General features: G+C 31.2%; 1 protein-coding gene across 2 annotated transcripts in view; it reads right to left on the bottom strand.

Annotated features, from left to right (window-relative positions):
* The window catches only part of LOC135128119 (homeobox protein OTX2-like), a 124,039-nt gene that overhangs the window by 27,144 nt on the left and 75,795 nt on the right, over positions 1 to 21,100 (bottom strand). For both annotated transcript variants that reach the window (XM_064054978.1, XM_064054979.1), the window contains exon 2: positions 12,034 to 12,166. In XM_064054978.1, coding sequence (XP_063911048.1) covers positions 12,034 to 12,118 — 85 coding nt within the window. In that variant the 5' untranslated portion in view covers positions 12,119 to 12,166. The remainder of the gene's footprint in view (positions 1 to 12,033; positions 12,167 to 21,100) is intronic.

Below are 21,100 nucleotides of genomic sequence, written 5' to 3'. Positions count from 1 at the left end.
TTTATTTGAGCGCTCGTTATAATGAAGGACAGTTGCAACTTGCAACTACGGTAGATACCTATATCCAAATTCAGCGATGTTAAACGCTTAAATCAATCTTTCATAAAAAGTTTTCAAGTTTCTAGTAATTTTTGTTGCGCTATTTTTTGAACAAAAGAGTACCTACAACAAAATTCAGTCCCACTATCCCAAACAGTTTAAAAGTTGCATTTTTTTATAAACAAATTGGTCGAATGACGGTTAAATAACTAATAAAAATATAAAGTAAGTACACTATACCTCACAAAAAAATCCGAAAGTCTTTAATTACAAAATATAAATAAAAATTAAAAATTAAATAAAAACAAATACGTCAGCCCTTGATATAGATGCATACAATTTTGACACAAAATAAATAAAATATCTTGAAATGAATCTACTGAAGAAAAAGAATGAAATTATTCGCAATAAGGTTTCTTTCGCATCTGAACCAAACAAATGTACATATCATTTGTGTATTTTTCAGTAAAAATTTCCTTAACAATTTTCTTAAGATAATGTATTGATTTTGACATGTACATTGTAACGCTAAACAAATGATGTTGGCAACATTTCTACGAAATAAAATAAATCGTTTCTGTTTATTCTCAACATTATTAAAGAGTGTATAAGTTAAAGCGAAAAAAATGCTCTTAAACTAGACTATAATTAAACTTAAATCTGATAAGATGTAAATGACATATATCTATTTGCCATTTGATGTTTAGTAACAAATTGAACAATGACCTATTTGGTACAAGTAGATATTCTCCTTCATGAAATTCGTTTGTAGTTTCTAGTTTTCCAACCTTGAAGCATTTTTCGTTTTGCGTTGCGTAAATAAATAGGTATAGGTATATCGGAAAATTGATTTTATATTAATCTCGTTAAACCACTTTTCCTGGACAAGAAGGGCTGTGTATTTTCGACGTCCATTTTATATTAGTTTCCTTACAATTTTCTCCATTCTGTTTTCGCATATTGAATGTCGAAATACTGTGCATTTTATTCTTTTACAGAAGCTTAAATATTATTCTGTCAATACGAACAGTATAATGTTAATTGAATCGTACTTAAGCATAAGAAGTCGATTTGTCCTCTTTAATAATGATAATTCAGCTGTCAAGAAAATATACCTACCTATATGGGTGTTCCGCAGGGTTCGATTCTTGGACCTTGGCTTTTTTTAATATATATTAATGACCTTCCAAATTGTATTACCAGCAGCAAATTTATCCTCTTTGCCGATGACACTTCAGTTATTATAAATAATAGAAATCCAGTTGAACTAAATTTGGATGGGTATACAAGAGAGTAGTTTTATAATCAATAAAAATATAATTAAAAGTGTTTAACTGAAAACGCTTCCTGTAGCTTTGATGAATTTTTTGAATATTACTCTGTGCATAAATGTTTATAGTTATATATTTAATTCATTATTTTATTATATTATTTTTTATTAGACGAGTGCAAATTTCTTTTGCAAATTTAAGCATAATAAAGCATATTATTATTATTATTATTTTTATTATTTTGTCGTCGTTGCCGGGAATAATTCATATTTCCGCTGTGTACAAAACTGGATGAATTGCTGACATACCGAAACTTTAGTTTTCACTTTGTTTACCTACATGAAACTAAACCATTAGTGCTTTCCGCTGTTAAGTTAACTGATTTTTGAAAATTTGGATCCGTTATTTTCACACATTTGGTAACATTTTAAAATATGTAATTTATAAATTTTTGTTGGTTACCTCAAGCTCATCGGTTGAGCACGCGCGGCAAAATTTTAATTTTGATATTTTGCCGACGGGAAACAAAATTTTGTTCGACATTGTGTATTACGATCGGACGGCAATTCTATGAATGAAATAGTTAAATAAAAACATAATTTTGTAACAGATAGCAATCAAAAAATTAATATAGGTGTTTAGGTAAGCACGTCAAAATATTTGCGTCGGAAATAGGATAACATCATTCATCAACACACGGTTTCGGGGGTGTTTTTGTTGTAAAATTATCCAAGCTTTTAACACTTGTTACTGTAAAGGCCAAGATGTGCAAATCTGGTATTAGTTTCACTTTATCCTCAGGACTAATCGCATTTCCTAGACAACTTCTTTTAACACAAAAACTGAAGCGATAAGTCTCTATGATCTGGGTACCTACCGGATTGTATGCTGCTGAAGTACCAACAACAGTGGGTTACTATTATTTTCGGCCTGATAATACCACAACAACTTAAACAATCACTTAAGATACAAAAGTCACTAAAGGTAAACACTTTTTCTGACTAAGAAGGCACCCCAACACCAACAATGACAATTGAATAAATAAAAAGCGCAAATAGATAGTAGAGAATAATCCAGGATAATCAGGATGAAGTCTGTAATAAAATAACCCAATAATAGAGAGGAAGAGCGTGTGCCAGCCGAGGCAAAGCAGACAGGCTACGATTATCCTGCTTATGTATGTCGATTACTTCTCTAACCTGCTTATGCCGGGCTCTGCCTTGCTATAAGAATGTGTGAGACCCGTTTTAGGTGTTCACAGATTCCGATGCTATCTATCTATTTTGCCACCATGCGAAAAGAGATTTACTTGAGATTAACGAGGTTTTAAGCCAACCACTATGTAATTGAATTATCTGACATTACGACTTTGTTTATGGGTTTTTAACGCGGATTTGTTAAATACAACGTTTAAACCTCTCATACTCGGCATAACAAGTGTCCATTACATTACTCACTCATTTATAACGTTCAGATTGACACCGATAGCTACATAATCAAACAAGCAAAGAAATTATCCGTCCTCTTTTCAATTTAAGAAATTATTGTAATAAAACCGATAATGCATTACCATAAGAATGTCTAATGGAGCAATAAACTCTTCTACCTGACTACATTCCGCGAGTTTCAATAATTTTTTAAATAGCGCATAAAAATAAAGCATCCTAACAAAAGAATGTTAATGTTTCGAAATTATGACGTGGGCTGACGTTTCCAGGTTTTGGAGCTCTTAGTATCAAGCCAAATTAAAATTTCATCCAGATAATTTATTCATGGAAACGCCAGTTTATATGTTCGGTAGAAAATGCTACCTAACAAGACAGCGAGCTCCCAGTAAATTAAAAAGCAATCTAAAGTTACCAATGGTACATGTGGGCATGTCCTTACTTTCCCCACCAAGTTCAAGGCACGCCCTAATGTGGCACACGCGCTCTTAATGCGCTAAGCTCCGCCCAGAACAGCTGCAATGATTTTTTTGGCGGTTGTCCTGTCAATAAAAGAACAAAGAGAGATGAAATGTATCCTTGACGTTGATGTGCAGTTGGTCTTTTTGTCGACAATGTATGATTTCTTTCTGAATATGTTGCATTTTAGCTTTCTGTCTAGTGCGTTTCAAACCTAATTTACCAAAACGCGCCAACGAAGCGATTTTTAAATTCCCATAAATAAAACTTTATTGAGAATTTAAGGTTAGAACGTGTATTGGTATCTAATGTTGTAAGCGTCGGAAATATGAACGTTTTTGTTGCAATATATTATTTTCCGATTCTCGGACTGGCTAATTTATGTACATAATAAATTTGCAGTCAAGTAAGGTTAATTGCAGCTACATTCCTGATGAGTCTGCACTTGCCACCTGCTTGTAGCGTATTCTTTCATTCAGATGAATTATTAATATTTTCTATTAATGAAAGAGTAAATAGTCACTTTTTACACTAAGAGTTCACAAAAGTAAATAAAATCGTCGTGTCCAACAGAATACAGGGTTTTCGCTTTTAAAGCTATGTAAGTTAAAAGTGTGTCATTTCAAAACTATAATAATTATTTCGATCTTTTCGTGTTCACACCGCCTAGACTCTAGAGGTCCGTAATTTTAGAAAATTGTGAACTTTGGTCAATAATGTAAAAGTGAAGTTGGCTACCTAATATAACAACTGTCCACAACTGTCAGAAGAAATGAGACATAACCTGAGAACGATCATTTTGGAAAATTTGCTTTTAAATTATGCCCTGGAATGATTTCCAAACCCTGAATTGATTATTCTCGGTATAATTGGGGATAAATTAATCATACTAAGTTGATGAAGTTGATGGTAGTGAAAATGAAGTTGACGGGAGCGAAAATGCCTCATATGGTTACGATTTGGTTTGACTTGATTTGTCGTAGATGAGCTTTGGACCATTTCGGCGTTTTTTTTTATCGGAGGTCGAGCCGTCGATGTAACCTTCTACTACGCTGGAGGATTTCCATCCCCCGTGTCGCTTTAACGATAAAAGGTCCATGCCTTTTTCAGCCAAAATGGTCGCGATCGCGTAAGTACGACGGAGTCAATGCCGCCTCTTTTATTTCAGGACATGACGGTTCACTTTCCAACATTTTTCACACAAAAAATTATTAAAAACGGAAAATATGGAGAAATTAAAACAAAAGTCTAAGGTTCTAATTTACAGTCGGTCTAGAATGATTGTCTTCACAACCTTGGTTAATAATATATTATTTTATGACCTTTTTTAGGCCGCAAACAACATTTAAGATTTCGTATAATCTAAATACCTACATATAACAATGGAATTAAGTATGCATAAAACAAATTATTGCATTTTACCTTGATAAACATGATGAGGCAAGACTGAGTAGTTAAGATTTATCGTAAAATAGAAGTTTCAGGTGTAAACAAAATTAATCACCTGTTCAAAAATTTCACAACAGTGAATAATGCAGTATTTTATCACCTATATGTTATAATGGCTCTTTTTCTAAGCAGATAGTTCTTCTGCTTAAACATTTTTCACATAAAATATTCTCGTGGGTACCTACTTATAATATATAATATGTGACATATTGCTCTCTTTAACAGTGATCTAGATTACATAGAAATTATTACTAAAAATAGTACAATTCTGTTCCAAAATACCTAGACATGAGTTTTTTATTCTTATTTATAGAAATGTGCTTTTCGTCTTGTTGATACTACAGTTGCGCCCCCCCAAAAGTGCACAATTTTTCGTTGTCATGGAATTTTTTGAATTTTTAAATGAATATAAGTCTGGCTATTACCAGTGGCGCAGCATTTTTGAATAAACAAAATGTCACATTTGACACATTTTGTTATTTTTGAAGATACATTTACAATAGAGAAAATTATCGTGCACTTTTGGGGGGCCGCAAATGTACGTCAAAAACGAATCATTTATAGGTACACATTTCTTTTCTTAAATTATAAAAGCATTTGGATGTAGGTAAGACGATTACATAATAATGTTTTTAAAATATGGTCCGTTACACAGCTGAATTTTGACATGTGGAGTGCGACCTTGAGATAATCAATACTACCATGGGTTGTTCGCAAAAAATTCAACGCAAATCTATAAACAACAGCTGTCTTACAATTTTAGATTTCTAATTTTTACATTTTGATGTCAACAAAAGTTAATTATTTCACAGATATTTGTTGTTAGGGATTGTCAAATACGTGCACAGTTGTTTTCAATTTAGAGCATGTTTCACATAAAAGTTATTAAAAAGATGAAACGGAAAGAAGTTAATTTTTAGGGCGAAGTTTACATCACTGGAATGGACGTATCCGAGTTGCTCCCGCTACCTGCGTTTTCGAGTTCAAAAAGTCCGAATTGCGCACATTTTACTGTAGGTGAACGTTCCGAGTTGCGCCCGCTACCTGGAAATATTATCACACCTACCCCGCTTTATTCTCCATGAAGTAGGTAAAATTTTGTGGGAGGTTTTTTTCATAATCTCTAAGTATGGTGTTTTTCTTCATTAAAAAAAAAAAAAATTATATAAAGACAAATTTCTTTAACATTTCGAAAAGGTAAATCTATTAGGATGACCAGAACTATTTGAGTTATTATATTTCGCGTGGAACAATTTGCAAGCATTTGTTGTTGCTCCTCAAAATTTTTCACTGTGGACCCACATAATACGAGGAAACAACAGCCGATTACTATCTGTGTAGATTATATACAAATAGATACACGAACTTAGACTGAGGAAAATTTGATTCTATAAAACATAGCAGGTTAACACAATTTATCCACTAATTGAACTGAATATACATTTTATATGTACATTTTAGGTAGATATAATTGAGTAATATTATACTATAAGAATGGCACCTCAGTAAAACTATGCATTCGTCAATTTATTTTTAGAGTTCATTTCTGTGTTCATTTATATTTACCTACCTAATTGAAATATCTTATACTGACGTCACAAAACACTGTATTTTCCAATGGAGAATAATTTTTACCTGCACTGGAGGGTCTAAGAACGCGGTAAGGGAACATTTAGGTAGTGGGTGCAATTCGGACATTTTTCGAGCGGTAAAAGGGCGCAATTCCTATCTTTTTTGAGTGCACAATTCCGACTCCCCCGCTGGAATTACGGTCTAAATCTTTTTCTTCAATTGTCGAAAATTTTCTAATAGCAATTAAAATTAATTGCAACGTGTATCTAATATACAAATTAATAAATACCGTGCGTTCATTAATTATTTAGATCAGTGGAGGCTGTGGATGTTAAATTGGCACATTCTAATTGTCTTTAATACACGCGTTGGTGTTTGAAACAGCAAACTTTCGAATTTTTTGAAAATAAAAGTGCAAAATGAATTATTTCTTGTTCGGTCATCTAAAAAACACTATTTTTAAAACTCCCATTCACACCATAGAAGAACTAAGAGACAAAATTACGGAAGAGTGTGCTGGCAACACTCCTGTTACACTTCAAAAAGTGTTTGATAACATGAGAAGGCGTGTCGATTTATGTATAGAGGAGAATGGATACCATTTCCAACAGTGTCTTTAACTTTTTTTCGGATTTTAAGTAAACTTATTCACATAGACAAAAGATTTTAAAGTATAAACTTAAATAATAAAATTAAATTATACTATTCTTATTAAATTTAGCTTATCGACTGTCTTAAATAGGTCCGTGTAACTTAGCAAAATTTTGTATGAGAGCGATCGGGGTCTATAATTTCTTGTGTGTTGTTGCTTTTACAAGATATACCTGCAGTCACGGCTCCTCAGGGGCGGCAGGGTCGACCAGGCCGTATACCTACTAGACGCAAACATTTAGTGGGTTTATGGCTTCATACCATTTTAACTCTCATTATAATTCAATAAGCCGGCTCGGTTGTAGCAATACAACGTAGGTACTTGGACGATTAGCACACTGAAGATAAATGTTATTTTTTAGCAGTGGCTAGTTGCATGTTGCATGAAGTGGGCCGGATTATATTTGTAAATATATATTGGAATTTGTATACAAATTCACGATGAATACTGTTTGCAATATAGTTGATACGAAAGGCGACTTTGTTAATTATTATTATTGATACATAAATTTAAAAAATTAACTTATAACAACAAAGTTTTTGTGAAATAGGTGACTGTTCCTCGACCATTAATGAGCAATTTGATTCAAGCAAAGGCTGGTCATAACCATGTATTTTCTAAAACATTACGGTAAATACCCTTGGTTAATTGGCAGCGAAACACGTAACAAATTATTTTACTGATATTGTTTATTATTTTCGGAATTCAAGAACCCTTTTATAACTCTAGTGGTTATGATAATAAATTTAAAAGAAGAATTATGTTAAAACATTTAATAAATATCATTATTTTTCTCTCAACACAAGAAATAACATTGCGAGGTAACGATGAAACAAGTGGTTCGGATAATAAAGGCAACTTTAAGGAGTTAGCAAAATTTGCTGTGACATTAGATGAAAATTTCACAAAATTCATTGACCGACTCACGTTCTTTGCACACGAGCCGTCACTACGAAGTATTTACAGTAATTGAAAAAATTCTTCAAATACTGATATAACTTCCAGTTTTTTCTAATTTTATACTTTTGCATCTATTTTTTGCCTAAAACCTAGACACCACTTTTCACCCCCTTAGGCCGAAAATGCTTAAATACGTATTTCCTTAATTGTATTGAGGAGGATTAAAATGTACCAAGTTTCACGTCACGATGTAATTTTGCAGTAGACATATTGGTCCTGTACAAATTTTATCACCCCTTTTCACCCCCTTAGGAGATGAATTTCGATAAATCTTTTGTTAAACGATGCCTCTAGTATAAAATGAACATTTTCTCCAAATTTCAACTTACTAGCATTAGAGATTTGGGCTGGGCGTTGATAGGTCAGTCGGGACATTGCCTTTTACGAGTAGGTATATATAAAAATAATTTAAATCGAAATATTTAATAAAACACTCATTTAAGGTAATCCCACGCTTAGGGAAACTGTTTTTTGATCAAGACTCCTTTCTTTTGAAGAACTAGGCTGCTGTATTGGAAGGGTTATTTTTCGATGAAAACAGTCCCCCACTGGCGAAGCTTGCGGTTTGGAAACAGCTAAAATATTTTAGAAATTTTGTTTTCGGGTTGCCATCATCATTTGTTGGTCTTGGTCAGGAGACTTGGGTGCAAAACGAAAGGAGCCATCACGTGGTCTCTGTTTATTACGGTCGAGTCCATTATTCGTTCGAAGGGGAGAATGTTTGCAGTGGCGTGCACCCAAACCCAGATTATATTATTTGTGCCACATTTAATAACAGTAATATTTTTAAGAATATGCCACACATACAGATACATCTTTTTTATGTTACGTTTTTTTCGTACTAGGTAGTTTACTTATTGCAGTAGTAATTTTGACATTTCATGCAACAGTAGATAACGTTAAAAATGTTGAAGCAGTGCATTTACATGTGCAAGAGGAACTGAAACAGTATTTTTTTAAAGGGAACCCATGTCTTCTTCTTTCTGGAATCTGTCAATGTTTTGGCTTAGGCGAACGGAGTTCTGAAATACACTGTAAGGTATATTTATTTCTAAAAAATAATAATTAATTTTTTCAAATAGTCCAAATTAGGTTTGTAATTAAATGTGAGTGAATACTGCTGTAAAATATTTACTTTTTAAATTTAACACAACAATTCCTTCTTCTGCACCTGTGGAGCGGGTGTTTAACAGCGAAAATCAAATTCTTACACCAAGAAAAAATAATTTAGGCAGCAACATACCTATTTGAAATATTAATTTTAAAAGATGCATTAAAAAAATAAATAGAAACTTGTTATCAGTTGTTTATTGGTCAAAATTTCAAAAAATATCTATATTTTGTATCTGTTATCTAGATACATTTCGAAAAAATTGAAAACAATCTGTATCTAGACAATTTTAAAAGTATCTGTCCCCAACACTTCCCCTACGTACGTTTCCGTCTTTCTGTTTGTCTGTCTGTCTGTCTTTACCTGACTAAAGTAGTCTCAACGCTTTTACGATATTTATTAGTTATTACAGTTATGCTTAAACAATTATAAGTATTATTATCACAGTAAATAATTTTATCGTTAAGTTGACAATGTCCTTTTTATTAAACAAAGCAGAAAATTATCGCAATAAATAAAGATACCTGTACATATGAAATGCTTTAGGATTAGGAGCAAACTCATCTTAAAACTAATTTTCACGTATTGGAGAACCAAGGACAGATTTTGCACAAAAAAATGTTTGTTGAAAAAACTTAGCTCGATAGCCAAAGAGTCAAGTTTTTACTCTCATAAAGTAACATTTGAACTATTTAATTTTGTGTGATTCATAGTCATAATCAAACACTGATCATTGAACTAAATGTTGTTCATGTTTAAAAGCGATCTCTAAGTTTTTAATATAAATCTTTTACAAATTTTTGTAAACTCTGGAGCTAGTGTCACGACAAACTTGTATTCATAAAAGTCATATTGGGAACGTTATATTTTTGTTCATAAATCAAATAACTTCACAATTATTACAAAAACACAAACATGTTGAGAGACCTATAATTTATAATATTAAATGAAATAGGAAAATAAAAACATTAAACTTATGCCAAAACAAGAAAATCAGACCGTGAATTTGAGAGTCTGTGTTAAGAATGCAACGATCAAAGACACATTTTCAACAATCCGTGGCTGGTATAAGAAACAATAGATTTAATATTATTAACAAAATTCCTTCAAAAAAAGGACAAATAAACGACCCGTATCATTCAGTCTATTTAATTTTACCGAACTCCATTCGACTCTTTCTGTAGGTTATATTACGGATACTAGAAGCTCTAATGGTCATTGTGAAGTTAATGACATAGCTAAAAGTAAGAAGAAGACCGAAATGTCGGTAAATATTAATAGCTCATAAATCAATATAAACGTCATAAATAAAAGTCCAATTTCCTGTCACGAACTACATTTACTGAACCATCCTGGACACTTATCTCAATTAAAGTGAAGTTGTTATTTTTTTTTCTGTAGTAACTCACATGCAAATTTAAGTATGCTTTGCGTTAATTTACAAGAGTATTAATGCAGAAAATAATGATTATTCAATCCTTAGCAGCAAACGATCTCAGCTATATTCGATAAAAATGTTCTCATTAAAAGTTTAAATGAACCACATTTGACTATGAAAAACAGTGATCAATATACTCCCTAACACCCTGTTATAAAAAATTTATTAAGTTTGAAGGGAGTCGTAGGATTCAGTTTAATAATATAATTGATGGTCAAGTAAACTCCAAAAACTCTTTACAAGGTATCAAGTTATTCGTTCTTTGAACTGCAATCTGCTGACATAAAAATAAGTGGATTCAGTAAAGAGAACAGTTCAATGAATTTTTAAATGTTATGTTATACACAAGGTCTTAAAATGTCGATTTGTCAAGTTGGATAAATTTGGTTGTCGCATTTTTAAGCAGAAATTAGAACAACTTTTGCTTTTTAAGTGGAACTACCGCTGTTTTAAAACCATGCTGTCAATTCTGATGTCATGTAATTTGTAGGACGAAGAATAATTAGCATATCGACTACGTTTCACTAATTACAGTTGTTTTAACTATTGCTGAATTCCTAATTTGACTTAATAAAAAATTTTCTAATGCAATCTGTAGGTAGTTAATATCAAGTTGCCATATTGAGCAAATTGTAACACTTTCGAAGAAAGTTTAAAAAGGAGTATTTTTTCATTTCGTTGTCATTAACTCATTTTCTTAACAAATAATGTCCACATTTTTAATTATTTTCCCAAATGAGACTTAAAATTTCACACTATTTTGCTATAATTAAAATACTTAATTGGACAGTTCCTCTGAGCGTCGGAAAAAAGTTATTTTTTATTTATTTCAAAAAAATAATGCTTCGACTTCATTACACATCTCCACGTTTCTAACACAAATGACGATTGACAGTAACAATTTCACAATAATACCTAGTATTCTCGTATTAATAATATTGATTTCCTCAAAATATAAATTACAAACTTCGTGCTTCTATAATTTATTTAAGAATAAGAATTTATAGCTTCAAAAGATACATTCAAGGCTGAAATGGTTTTCCATAAAAAATCTAATTCAATGCAGGAAGACTCTTGCCTGAATGAAATATTTTCCAGTTGTTAAATCCTTTAAAAAACGTGCCCTATAAATCCATAAATGTAATTTGAAAGTCGTTGTTGAGTAGGGATGAAAGCTTATAAAAAGCACATTTCATATCATTTGACAGGCCAAAGCGGAAACAGCCCTCCGACAGAAACTAGTTGAGGTGACAAGTAGGTATAGCATCCTACCCCCATACAGTCAGGGGCGGCATGATTTCTCCACACAATGCTTTGGTCACAGTGAAACCCCTCATTCGGAAGGTGAATTCACAAATAACTATTATTAATGAAATGACAGGCGCAACAATAAAACCAAATTTGCGGTTAGTGACGATATCTTTTTAGACAAATTTTTGCGAACTTAGCTAAAATACTGCTTTATAAAAATTACACTATTATATTGTAAACACGAAGGACGATAGAAAAACAAGATAAGCATTTAGATCATACGATACAGGTTTGTAAATGGGTTATTATTAATGTTTTAGCAATTTATTGTGGTTAGTAGTACACAACTTGTAACATTTAGTAACAACCAAACAAAAATTACTCACATGGCTGAGACCGCCGTTGCCTATAATTCACATTTCCATACGTACAAAATCTTTCCAAACTATGTACTGCCTCTGGAGGCCACATTTTTTCATGGTTTTTGAATCTTCAAGCATTCCTAATGTTGTTGCCATCCTGTACAAAAATAATAAATGTGTAATAAACTGCAAAATATTAAAAATAAAGTAATATTTAATATTTATATTTTGTTAATGTGGAAAATTACCCCATACATCAAGAATTTTTAGCTAATAAGCATTCACGTTCGGTAGAAGTAGCTAACAGAAAGTTTTCTGTGGTTAAGTTGCAATCTTAAGATCACTAGAAATTAAAGATTGGTATCAACTGTCTAATTTTGTAATTCAAATGTCAAATCTGAATTGTCTGGAAAAAAAACGAAGTTTTTCTAATTTCAACACGCTTCGTTTGAAGAAAATCCTTAAATACAGCGTGGAAACAATTTCCACAAAAGTGGTCACGAGAAAGCCCATTTTAAAGGAAAAGAAACAAGAAATATTTCGTGGTTTTCAAAAAATTACAGAGAAAAATAGACAATCTTTGGGTAAAACGCAAACAGTTAAACTGGTGGCAGAAATATTTTCCGTAAAGTTCGCTGGTGTTCTCGAGTGTTTTTCGAATTTTAAAATAATACCGATACAACGGCGTCGGTGCCGTTAATATATATTATACTCAGAATCAGAAAGACGACTGCCCAGATTTATATACCTACATGCTTTGTTGGGTCCGCCCTACAATTGGTTTTTAATTTTATATAATCGTTATTGTTTTGTAAACGGGAAAATACTCGGCTTGGAGAATAATTGTACGTAATACACGTATAAATTTAGATTTCCGAAGGCGAAGTTTTTCACATTAAATAGCTACCAGAATCAAATTTCTAAAGCGGTATCTCTAATTGCGTGATAGTGGTGAAGATTTACTTTTCATTTTCTTGGATGAGACATGGATATACCAGAACGGATCCATGGTGAAATTGTGGATCCATGATGATGACATCGAAGCTTGTCCTCCTAAAATAACTAGTGAAGGGAAAAGATTCACAATTTTACATGCGGGTTGCTCTTTGGGCTTTTAGAGGGATACAATTTTCTCCTGGATTCAAAAATAGATTCAGCAGATCACCACAAAACCATCACATTTTCGATATTTGATATTTACTTACTTACATGTCACATTTTTGATACCTACTTTCTGACATTCCAATTATACATTATACACTAGAACAATTATGTCCGCAGTTACACAGCTTAAAAAAAAAAGTTACCAAATCTAGTTACATCTACCGAACGTGAATTCCTTATACAATTGAACATATTGAAAAGTTGTGGAGTTTAATGACGATGTTGTGAATGTTTTGAGTCTTGTTTGTATATCACATAAACATTACATAATTAAATATTAGGTTTATTAATATAAATATAATTAACTTAAAAATTAATATCACTCGAAAATACTACGAGTAATAAATAAAGCAATAATAAGTTGTGCAACAATTTATTGTCAAATATACTAAATATAGGAACCAATTTTTCTTTAGCTATTTTTTCCTTCCGTAAGTTTATGGTCTTATTTTCAGTAGTGATATAACTACACTTTAATCTCAAACTCATGCATTATTTTTTGATAATTTATGACCTTAGATCACTGACTTTAGCACACACTAAATCAAGAAGAATAATTAATTAGCTGTTGAATGACATTTCAGTTGTCATCTCTTCTGAAAGCGTATTTTATTTGACGAAAAAAAATTAATACGAGCTTATGAGTCAACCTCATCGACACGTACAAATAAAAAAATAATATTATCGAACATTTATTTATTTATTTATTTATTTATGTATCCCATAAGTTCAGTTCCTCTAGATCAAAAATCAGTCGGATTATAAGTACTTGTGAATTATCTAAAAACTTTTAAATTTTCCTATAATTTTTAAATAAGACGTTGTTTAAAATGTTTAAATTGATCCCTTTAGAAACTTCTTCAAACGGAGAGAACATTTATTACATCCGTCGCCAAGCAGTAATTTAACTCGATAAAACTAGATTCTTTTTTAATTACTTGTCGAGTCGGTTCTTCCCTGTAAATGTATGCAGCTAAAAACCTTCAAGTCTGATGTTATACTGATGTTTAAATGATGATAAGAATTCATTCCGAAAGAACGATTAACAGGACCCACAGAATTCTGTCTGATATCAACTGCTACAATTTTTATTTCAACCTTTCAAAGCATAAATAGTATCTACTAAAGTTTTTTTTTTGTAAACATAAAACATATAACTGTTAAATTTTACATTGTAAAGTCATCAAAGATTTTCGTATTCTGTTCTGTAAGCATTCTTTTGTAAGACTAAAATTATTTTCATGAGTTGTTCTTGAAAACAGCATAAATTATACTTCTGTAAAGGCAAAATGTGGTAGAAATCGATAAGAGTTTGTGTAGTTGAAAAGTTGGAACAAATTTGCTAAAAGTGGAGATTATATCACATAATTTTAACATGAAAAATGTGTAATATATATGCATGAAGACAGCAGTACATAAATTCATACAAAAGGGGTTGGTCAGGAATATATACTGCACAAAATAAATTACTGTTATAATATTTCAGTACACTGACAGTGTGAAGTGAAGACGTAAACAAAGTAATATTTCATTATTTATTTATTTAAAGTAAATAAATTACAATTAACTTACTGTGTTTTGAAAAAAATAATATTTGATGTAATTTTTAATAATAATTAAGGACGGTAAGGGATTTTAAAAAAAAATTGTAAGGCAGTGAACGCGGCACACAGGTAAATTAGTACTGTGTATTGTTGGTTGCAGAATAAAATATTCACAAAGTTAACGTAAAATTTATACACAGCAATAAAAATTTAACATTGTTACTATTACTGGTATATAATAATAATCCAAATAAAATTAATATTTGTATATTTTTGGCACAAGTAAAACCACAAAACGCGATTACTAGCGATGCTTTTGGTTAAAGAATATCAAACCAAATATTTTACTTAATTCCTTTTTAACTAAATAGGTAATACAAGATCATATTTTATTATTTTTAGAGATCAAATACTAAATATTTAAGTAGGTTGCCTTCTTGATTTAAAACACGAACTAATTTTATCACAAATGTGTTTACAGAGGGCTAATTTTCATCCTGCTTAGTCCTTTTAAACGTATTTTTTTAAACTTTTGACCACCGCCTTTCGAAAACGAGATTTTTTTGTAGGTGCAGCTAACACGAACATTATTACCGTGGGTTCGAGTTCATTACTTCTAAATTGCATCATTAATCAGACACCCAATTAGATTTTAACAAATTAACATAGCCATAAAAATCATATAAAATTTAGGAAAAGAATTTTAATAGAAAAAACAAAATATTACTATAATAAAGTTACGCAGACTGAATTATTCATGATAATAATGGTGCCCCCCTCGTCATAACTAAATATATTTATACACACTTCTTCATAATTAAGAAACAGTTAGATATTGCCGACTTGCTACCGAATCCAGTTTGACGACAATAAATTCTCTTTTTATGAACTTATGTAAATTTAGTTTCTATATATAGGAACCAGTTGATGATCACGTTTCTCCTCTCAAAACTGATACACAACTCACGTTGATTATTGCCAGATTTCAATAACGCTGAAAGCGCAATGCAGATTTTACCTTTCGGCCTTTAGATCATCAATCAATTTTCATTTGCTTATTAACTAATCTGACGGGGCAAATAATTACTGTAATGCTTGTTGCGGAAAATTTAGGAGTGTTACATGGTCAACATATAAATTCTAAGCTCATCCTTACGTATTACGCAATAAAAATAATATATGTACAGAAACTGTATCACATAAACAAAATTTCTTACAGCAACATTCCAAGAAAGGCGTTTCAAATTGGATATATGCTGCTACCCGAATTCGAATAAAAATAATAAATGATTTAATTCACCACACTTGACCGCCAGTTTTCACGCTCGTAACTCTCGACATTTATTTATTTCAGGTTTTTGCACCTGTTATAAATATTGTACCTTATACATTATTACTATCGAACTTTCTTAGTGACATTTATTGATATGCAAAAATTATAATAATGTATCAAACTCACCGACGGACGTACGTTCAAACCTGAAGACTATCAAACAATGGAGTAGATTAAGTCGACTTGTGACTGGACTGATGTGTTTCAACAACAGTTACTTAATTAATGAATCAGTTTTTAAGAGACGGGATATTTTAATAGTTACTTAACTATTATTTACAATATATCAACAGTTATTATTTATGATGCATACATTTATCTATATGAAATAAGTATTTATAAACCGGGTGTCGCTATAGAATTCACAACTGAACTGCTTCAACAATTTATTCAAAGGCGAAATTGACAGATGTCGCAATCCTCCTAAATAATAATTAATTATAACCACGTCCAAGATTCTGCTCGTAAGTTGTAAAGTGGGAAACTACGAGTATCACCAACATAACACCTCAGATACACCAGTTTTGGTTAGCGCTGTACTATCTTCCTGGTATTCTCAAACAATACTCTAAGTTCAGAGTAACTGGAGACAAACGTCTTGCAGTGGAAAATAATAAACCTGCATTTTCGTATTTTTCGCCAAGAAATAAAAATTATTTATTTTATCGACAAATACTTTTGTTAATTATTGTCGATTGTTGACATTGTGTATACACTTTTCACTATATTTTGAAATGTAATGGTATATAATAATTGTTGAGTATTTTTTTTCTGATAATTATACTATGCTAGATCAATCAATTTATTTTAGTGTTTGTTTTTATAAACGTCTCATTTCATTTATCCTGAAAATCTCGTGCCAGACTGTATATTACAACCGAAAAACTATTATATTCATCTCTATTGAAAAATACAAAGTAACAAATATACAACATTTTAGTTTTAGTGCTAAAGTTGGATTTTTGACGTGACTATTTAAGCTGCAAGCAGAAACAACATCCACTATCTCTGTCTTTGTTCAAAGCGTACCTACTGTAGTCTTGCAGAGAGAAATTCGTACAGTCCGTGCGGTTAGACATTGTTTAGAGATAAGCACAGTGACTCATCATCACCTGACAAGTAGAATTCCACCTGTGGTGGAACATTGAGTTTAGTAAAGAGGAGTCGTTCGTACACACAATTTTTAAAAATTGACACGTGAGTGTATTATTTAAAGCACATTAAAACAAAAACAATACGAATTTCTACAAAATTTATTATATTATATGTAAGAAATATTTGTAACAGCAATTAATATAATTGATCAACTTCTATATACTTTTTTTTGAGTCTTCTGAATGTTTGGTTAGAAGGAACTGTATATCGCCTGACATGTAGACGAACGGCAAAATCGACATTTCCATCACATTTTCCCAAAGTTAAAAGCATATCGGTTTTTTGGAATTCGAAAGGACTGTTAGCAAAAGTTGAAAATAATTTGAGGGTTAGAATTCATTTGTCATAATTTTGGCACAGCATTACCATCTACACTTTATTTATTATTTATAACAAATTTAAGACGAAAATAAAATAATCACCCTGTATATTAGGAATATCATGTAGATGATTAAATGCTATGTATGTATATTAAATGTGTTTTATATTTTATAAAACTATATACTCCTAATTGCACTTTACAAATCCGCATTTAGTTTTAATCACAATTACTTTACAAAAATGTTTCCACAATATTCACTGCGTGCACGCCAAGAGGTGGCTAATTTCTGTTTTCCAAGCGTTCAAACAAGGTTCGAATCTCATTCACTCTCATCCTCATTACATCTTTTTTTATCAAATCAAGAACGGTTCGCCCAAAAATCAATCAAATTTCATTTTCTTTTATGCAGCCGCTTGTACGTGATTCTAGTCGAATTCGTTCGAATTACATAGATATATAAATACTCGAAGTTAACCATGTAATTACAAAGAGTTCATTTTCTCGTTGATGGTTATCTGGTTTCAATATAATCGATTGCACTTGTGCGGACCACGGTACCTCGCAATTTGTGTCCCCGCGGGGATGAGGCTGTGGGGATGAAAACAAAAATCCCAAAATCAAATTTCATAAATTGTCAAAGAGACGGAATTTGTTTCAGGGGCGAGGTAAGTTCTGCCAAAATAAACTTTCACCAACTTTTTTAATATTCTGGGGGTTATGATTGTGAAACGTCGATAAAACCTAAAAGTAGCAAAATAGAGGAGGTACTTTTCTAACTGACGATCCGAAGGTAAACATACAGCTTTGTTGTGTAAGTTAAACGGAACACTCTATATGTCTGAAAATACTTTTAAATTATAGGTCAATTAGATTGCGTTGAATAATTTTTTCTACTTCTTTCCACCCTTTAATCGTTAGAACGCTCCGAATGAATCTATTTTACATGAATATTTTGGCAGGAATGGTGAAAAATTTGAATTTTGTGTTATGTCATTATTCATTAACTGTCGAAAAATTAAAATATTTTCGAAAAACATATTTAAATCGAGTTTTTGGTGAATTGTATGGAACATGCGCAGTTTTTTATTCATCCACACAACGCAAAAGTTATGTTCTGGAAATGAATAATGTTGCAGTTTTTTTTATTAAGATTCATTTACTGTGCGATGCGGCGATGAATAAAAACTCTGCAAAAAATGACTGATATGATATCGGCGAGAATTTTTTGTTCATTTTTCGTGTTACGCAAATGAGTTCAGTCGCAGTCGGTTCTGACTTTGAGTGCGTGTGCAGTGCATAAATTAGTTAGTTTAAGTGGTTTAGTTTTGTTAAAAATAATTTGATTTCGGGTTTAAAGTGAAAGGTGAGTGTTGTGATGTGCCCATGAGGAAGGAGTCTGCAAGCATCGGGGCGGAAAGAAAGGAAACCAGGATTTAAAGGGTAAGTGATACCTATATCGATCTATTATTTCTTCAATGGTTTTAATTTAAATTGATAAAAAAATACGGATATTAAGGAAGAATTAGCTGTATTGTACAAATCGTTACTTAACGACTTAATAAATATATTTGTTTAAAAAAAACTCATGATAATATCTCGTCAGATATTTATTCTTTAAAACTGGCCTCTCCCGTTGAAATAATTTGAAATATAACGAGCGTTGAAATAAAAACGACCTCAAGCTGGCTTTGTAAATGTGAAATTTAGGGCTTAGTGAATGATCCATTCACATTTTCAAGGCTAACTTGAGGTCGTTTTTATTTAAACGCTCGTTATATTAGGTTTTTATCAATGTTAATTATTTAAAAATTAAGTCCAATTTTGTTTTTATCTCCGTTTTATCACTGCAATTAATAATATTCATTGCAATTATCGTTATTGTGTTCTTAAACTTTCAGAATTATTTTGAAAACATTTTTTGTATTTAGGACAATACTTAACTGCAACGAAAAGAAGTTCAATAAATCACCAAAAACGTTTGAGATTATCATTTTAATTGAAAATAGTGGCCTTCAATGTTTGAGTTCAATCGTTTATTGAAGTTTCGGTTAAATTAATTTTAGAATGTTCTTAACGTAGTGTATCCGGGTTATTTTTGTTAAATTTTCATTTCTTGTTTTCTGGACATTTCCCATTTTATAGAGTAAAAATATCGATTTTCCATTTCCGTCTGTCTCTTTGTTAGCAAATTTTTAGGCAAATATTCTATGAAATTCTTTTTTTTTTGTGTTTTGAGTCTGTTATATAGTTTTTTTTCTGCTGTTCTTCACCAAGAATCGCGTGATAAAATTTTACTTAGAATTTATATTGTGATTTCAAAACCTTTTCTGATTATTATTATTTTTTTAATCTTAATTACTTATTAAACCTGGGTAATGTTGAATTTTTTGTTGGTATTTTTCTTTGTGTACACAAAAATTTCATGTGTTTTTTGTTGCAGTGGGTTCGTAAACGAAGATGAGGGAATTCGCAAAATTGTAGCAGAAGAAGAAGCCTAAATGTTAGAGTTTTGCATTAATTTTAAATTGGGCGTTATTTTTTTTTAACATTTTTTTATCTTTTATGGAGGCCATTTCATTAGTAATTTTGTCTTATTTTTGTTTTATCAATTTTTTTGAAGTGTTTTTGTTACATATTTTGTAAGTATTTTATTTTATTTTTATGCACCCGTTTCCTTATGTCCATATGTTCAGACAATTTTTTCTTTTCGATTTTTCGTGTGGGAGAAAAAATTACAATTTTTAAAAAATTTTTCTCAAGGATATTTAAATTATATATTATTAATTGTTTATAAATCGTTTTATTTAGTGTTTGATTTTATTCACATTCTACATATTTTAAACAATTCATTAAAGTATGTGTAAAATAAAGTTCGCCGGATTTTTTTCAACAGCCGACGAAAAGACTGGCATTTCGAATTGCCGGTAGGGTGCAACAGCTTCATTTTGACCGCTATTTTTAAAATTACATGTATTACATATTATAAGGTTTTTAAAATTTCTATATTCTAAATGTTCAATTTTTTTTCATGTAGGTATACAGAAATTGATAACTGAAAGTTTGTGATGATGTCATGAACATTTTTCAAGGACACATTCGGATAGATGCAATGCAATGCTAATAATAAAAGTACAGTATTTCCAAAATTTGGAGAAAATGGAGTGAGTCGTTCTTGATTTAATCAATAAAATAAATTCCTCATTTAGTTAAGAATATCGTGCTAACCAAAATTTATCTAATCATCTCCACGAACAATTAAATGATGTAAACTCTTTTTTTGGTAGTAACTCTTTACATTTTATAACATAACATACTCCTATATTTGTGGTTTATGAGTCTGCCTTTCTTATCAGAACTATTTTACAAAAATTTGTTAGTGCATAGCTAATAAATATTTGGATTACGTGCATAACGACTGTCGGTGGACGTGTGGATTTCTTAGAGAACTTGGGCTCTGCTCGCGTTAGTTCGATCCCGCCCTTATCGACTTTTTTTTCTAGCACATTGAATTCGTTTGAATATTTGTCTTCAGGTGCGAGGGAAATCCTGTGTAAATAACTTTAGACCATTTCT

This window comes from Zophobas morio, unplaced genomic scaffold, assembly GCF_036711695.1.
Source record: "Zophobas morio isolate AGI-343-1 ecotype UQ-CSIRO unplaced genomic scaffold, CSIRO_AGI_Zmor_V1 ptg000012l, whole genome shotgun sequence".
NCBI classification, from domain to species: domain Eukaryota; kingdom Metazoa; phylum Arthropoda; class Insecta; order Coleoptera; family Tenebrionidae; genus Zophobas; species Zophobas morio.
The sequence above is the reverse complement of the archived record's forward strand: the minus strand, read 5'-3'. Positions and strand labels throughout refer to the sequence as shown.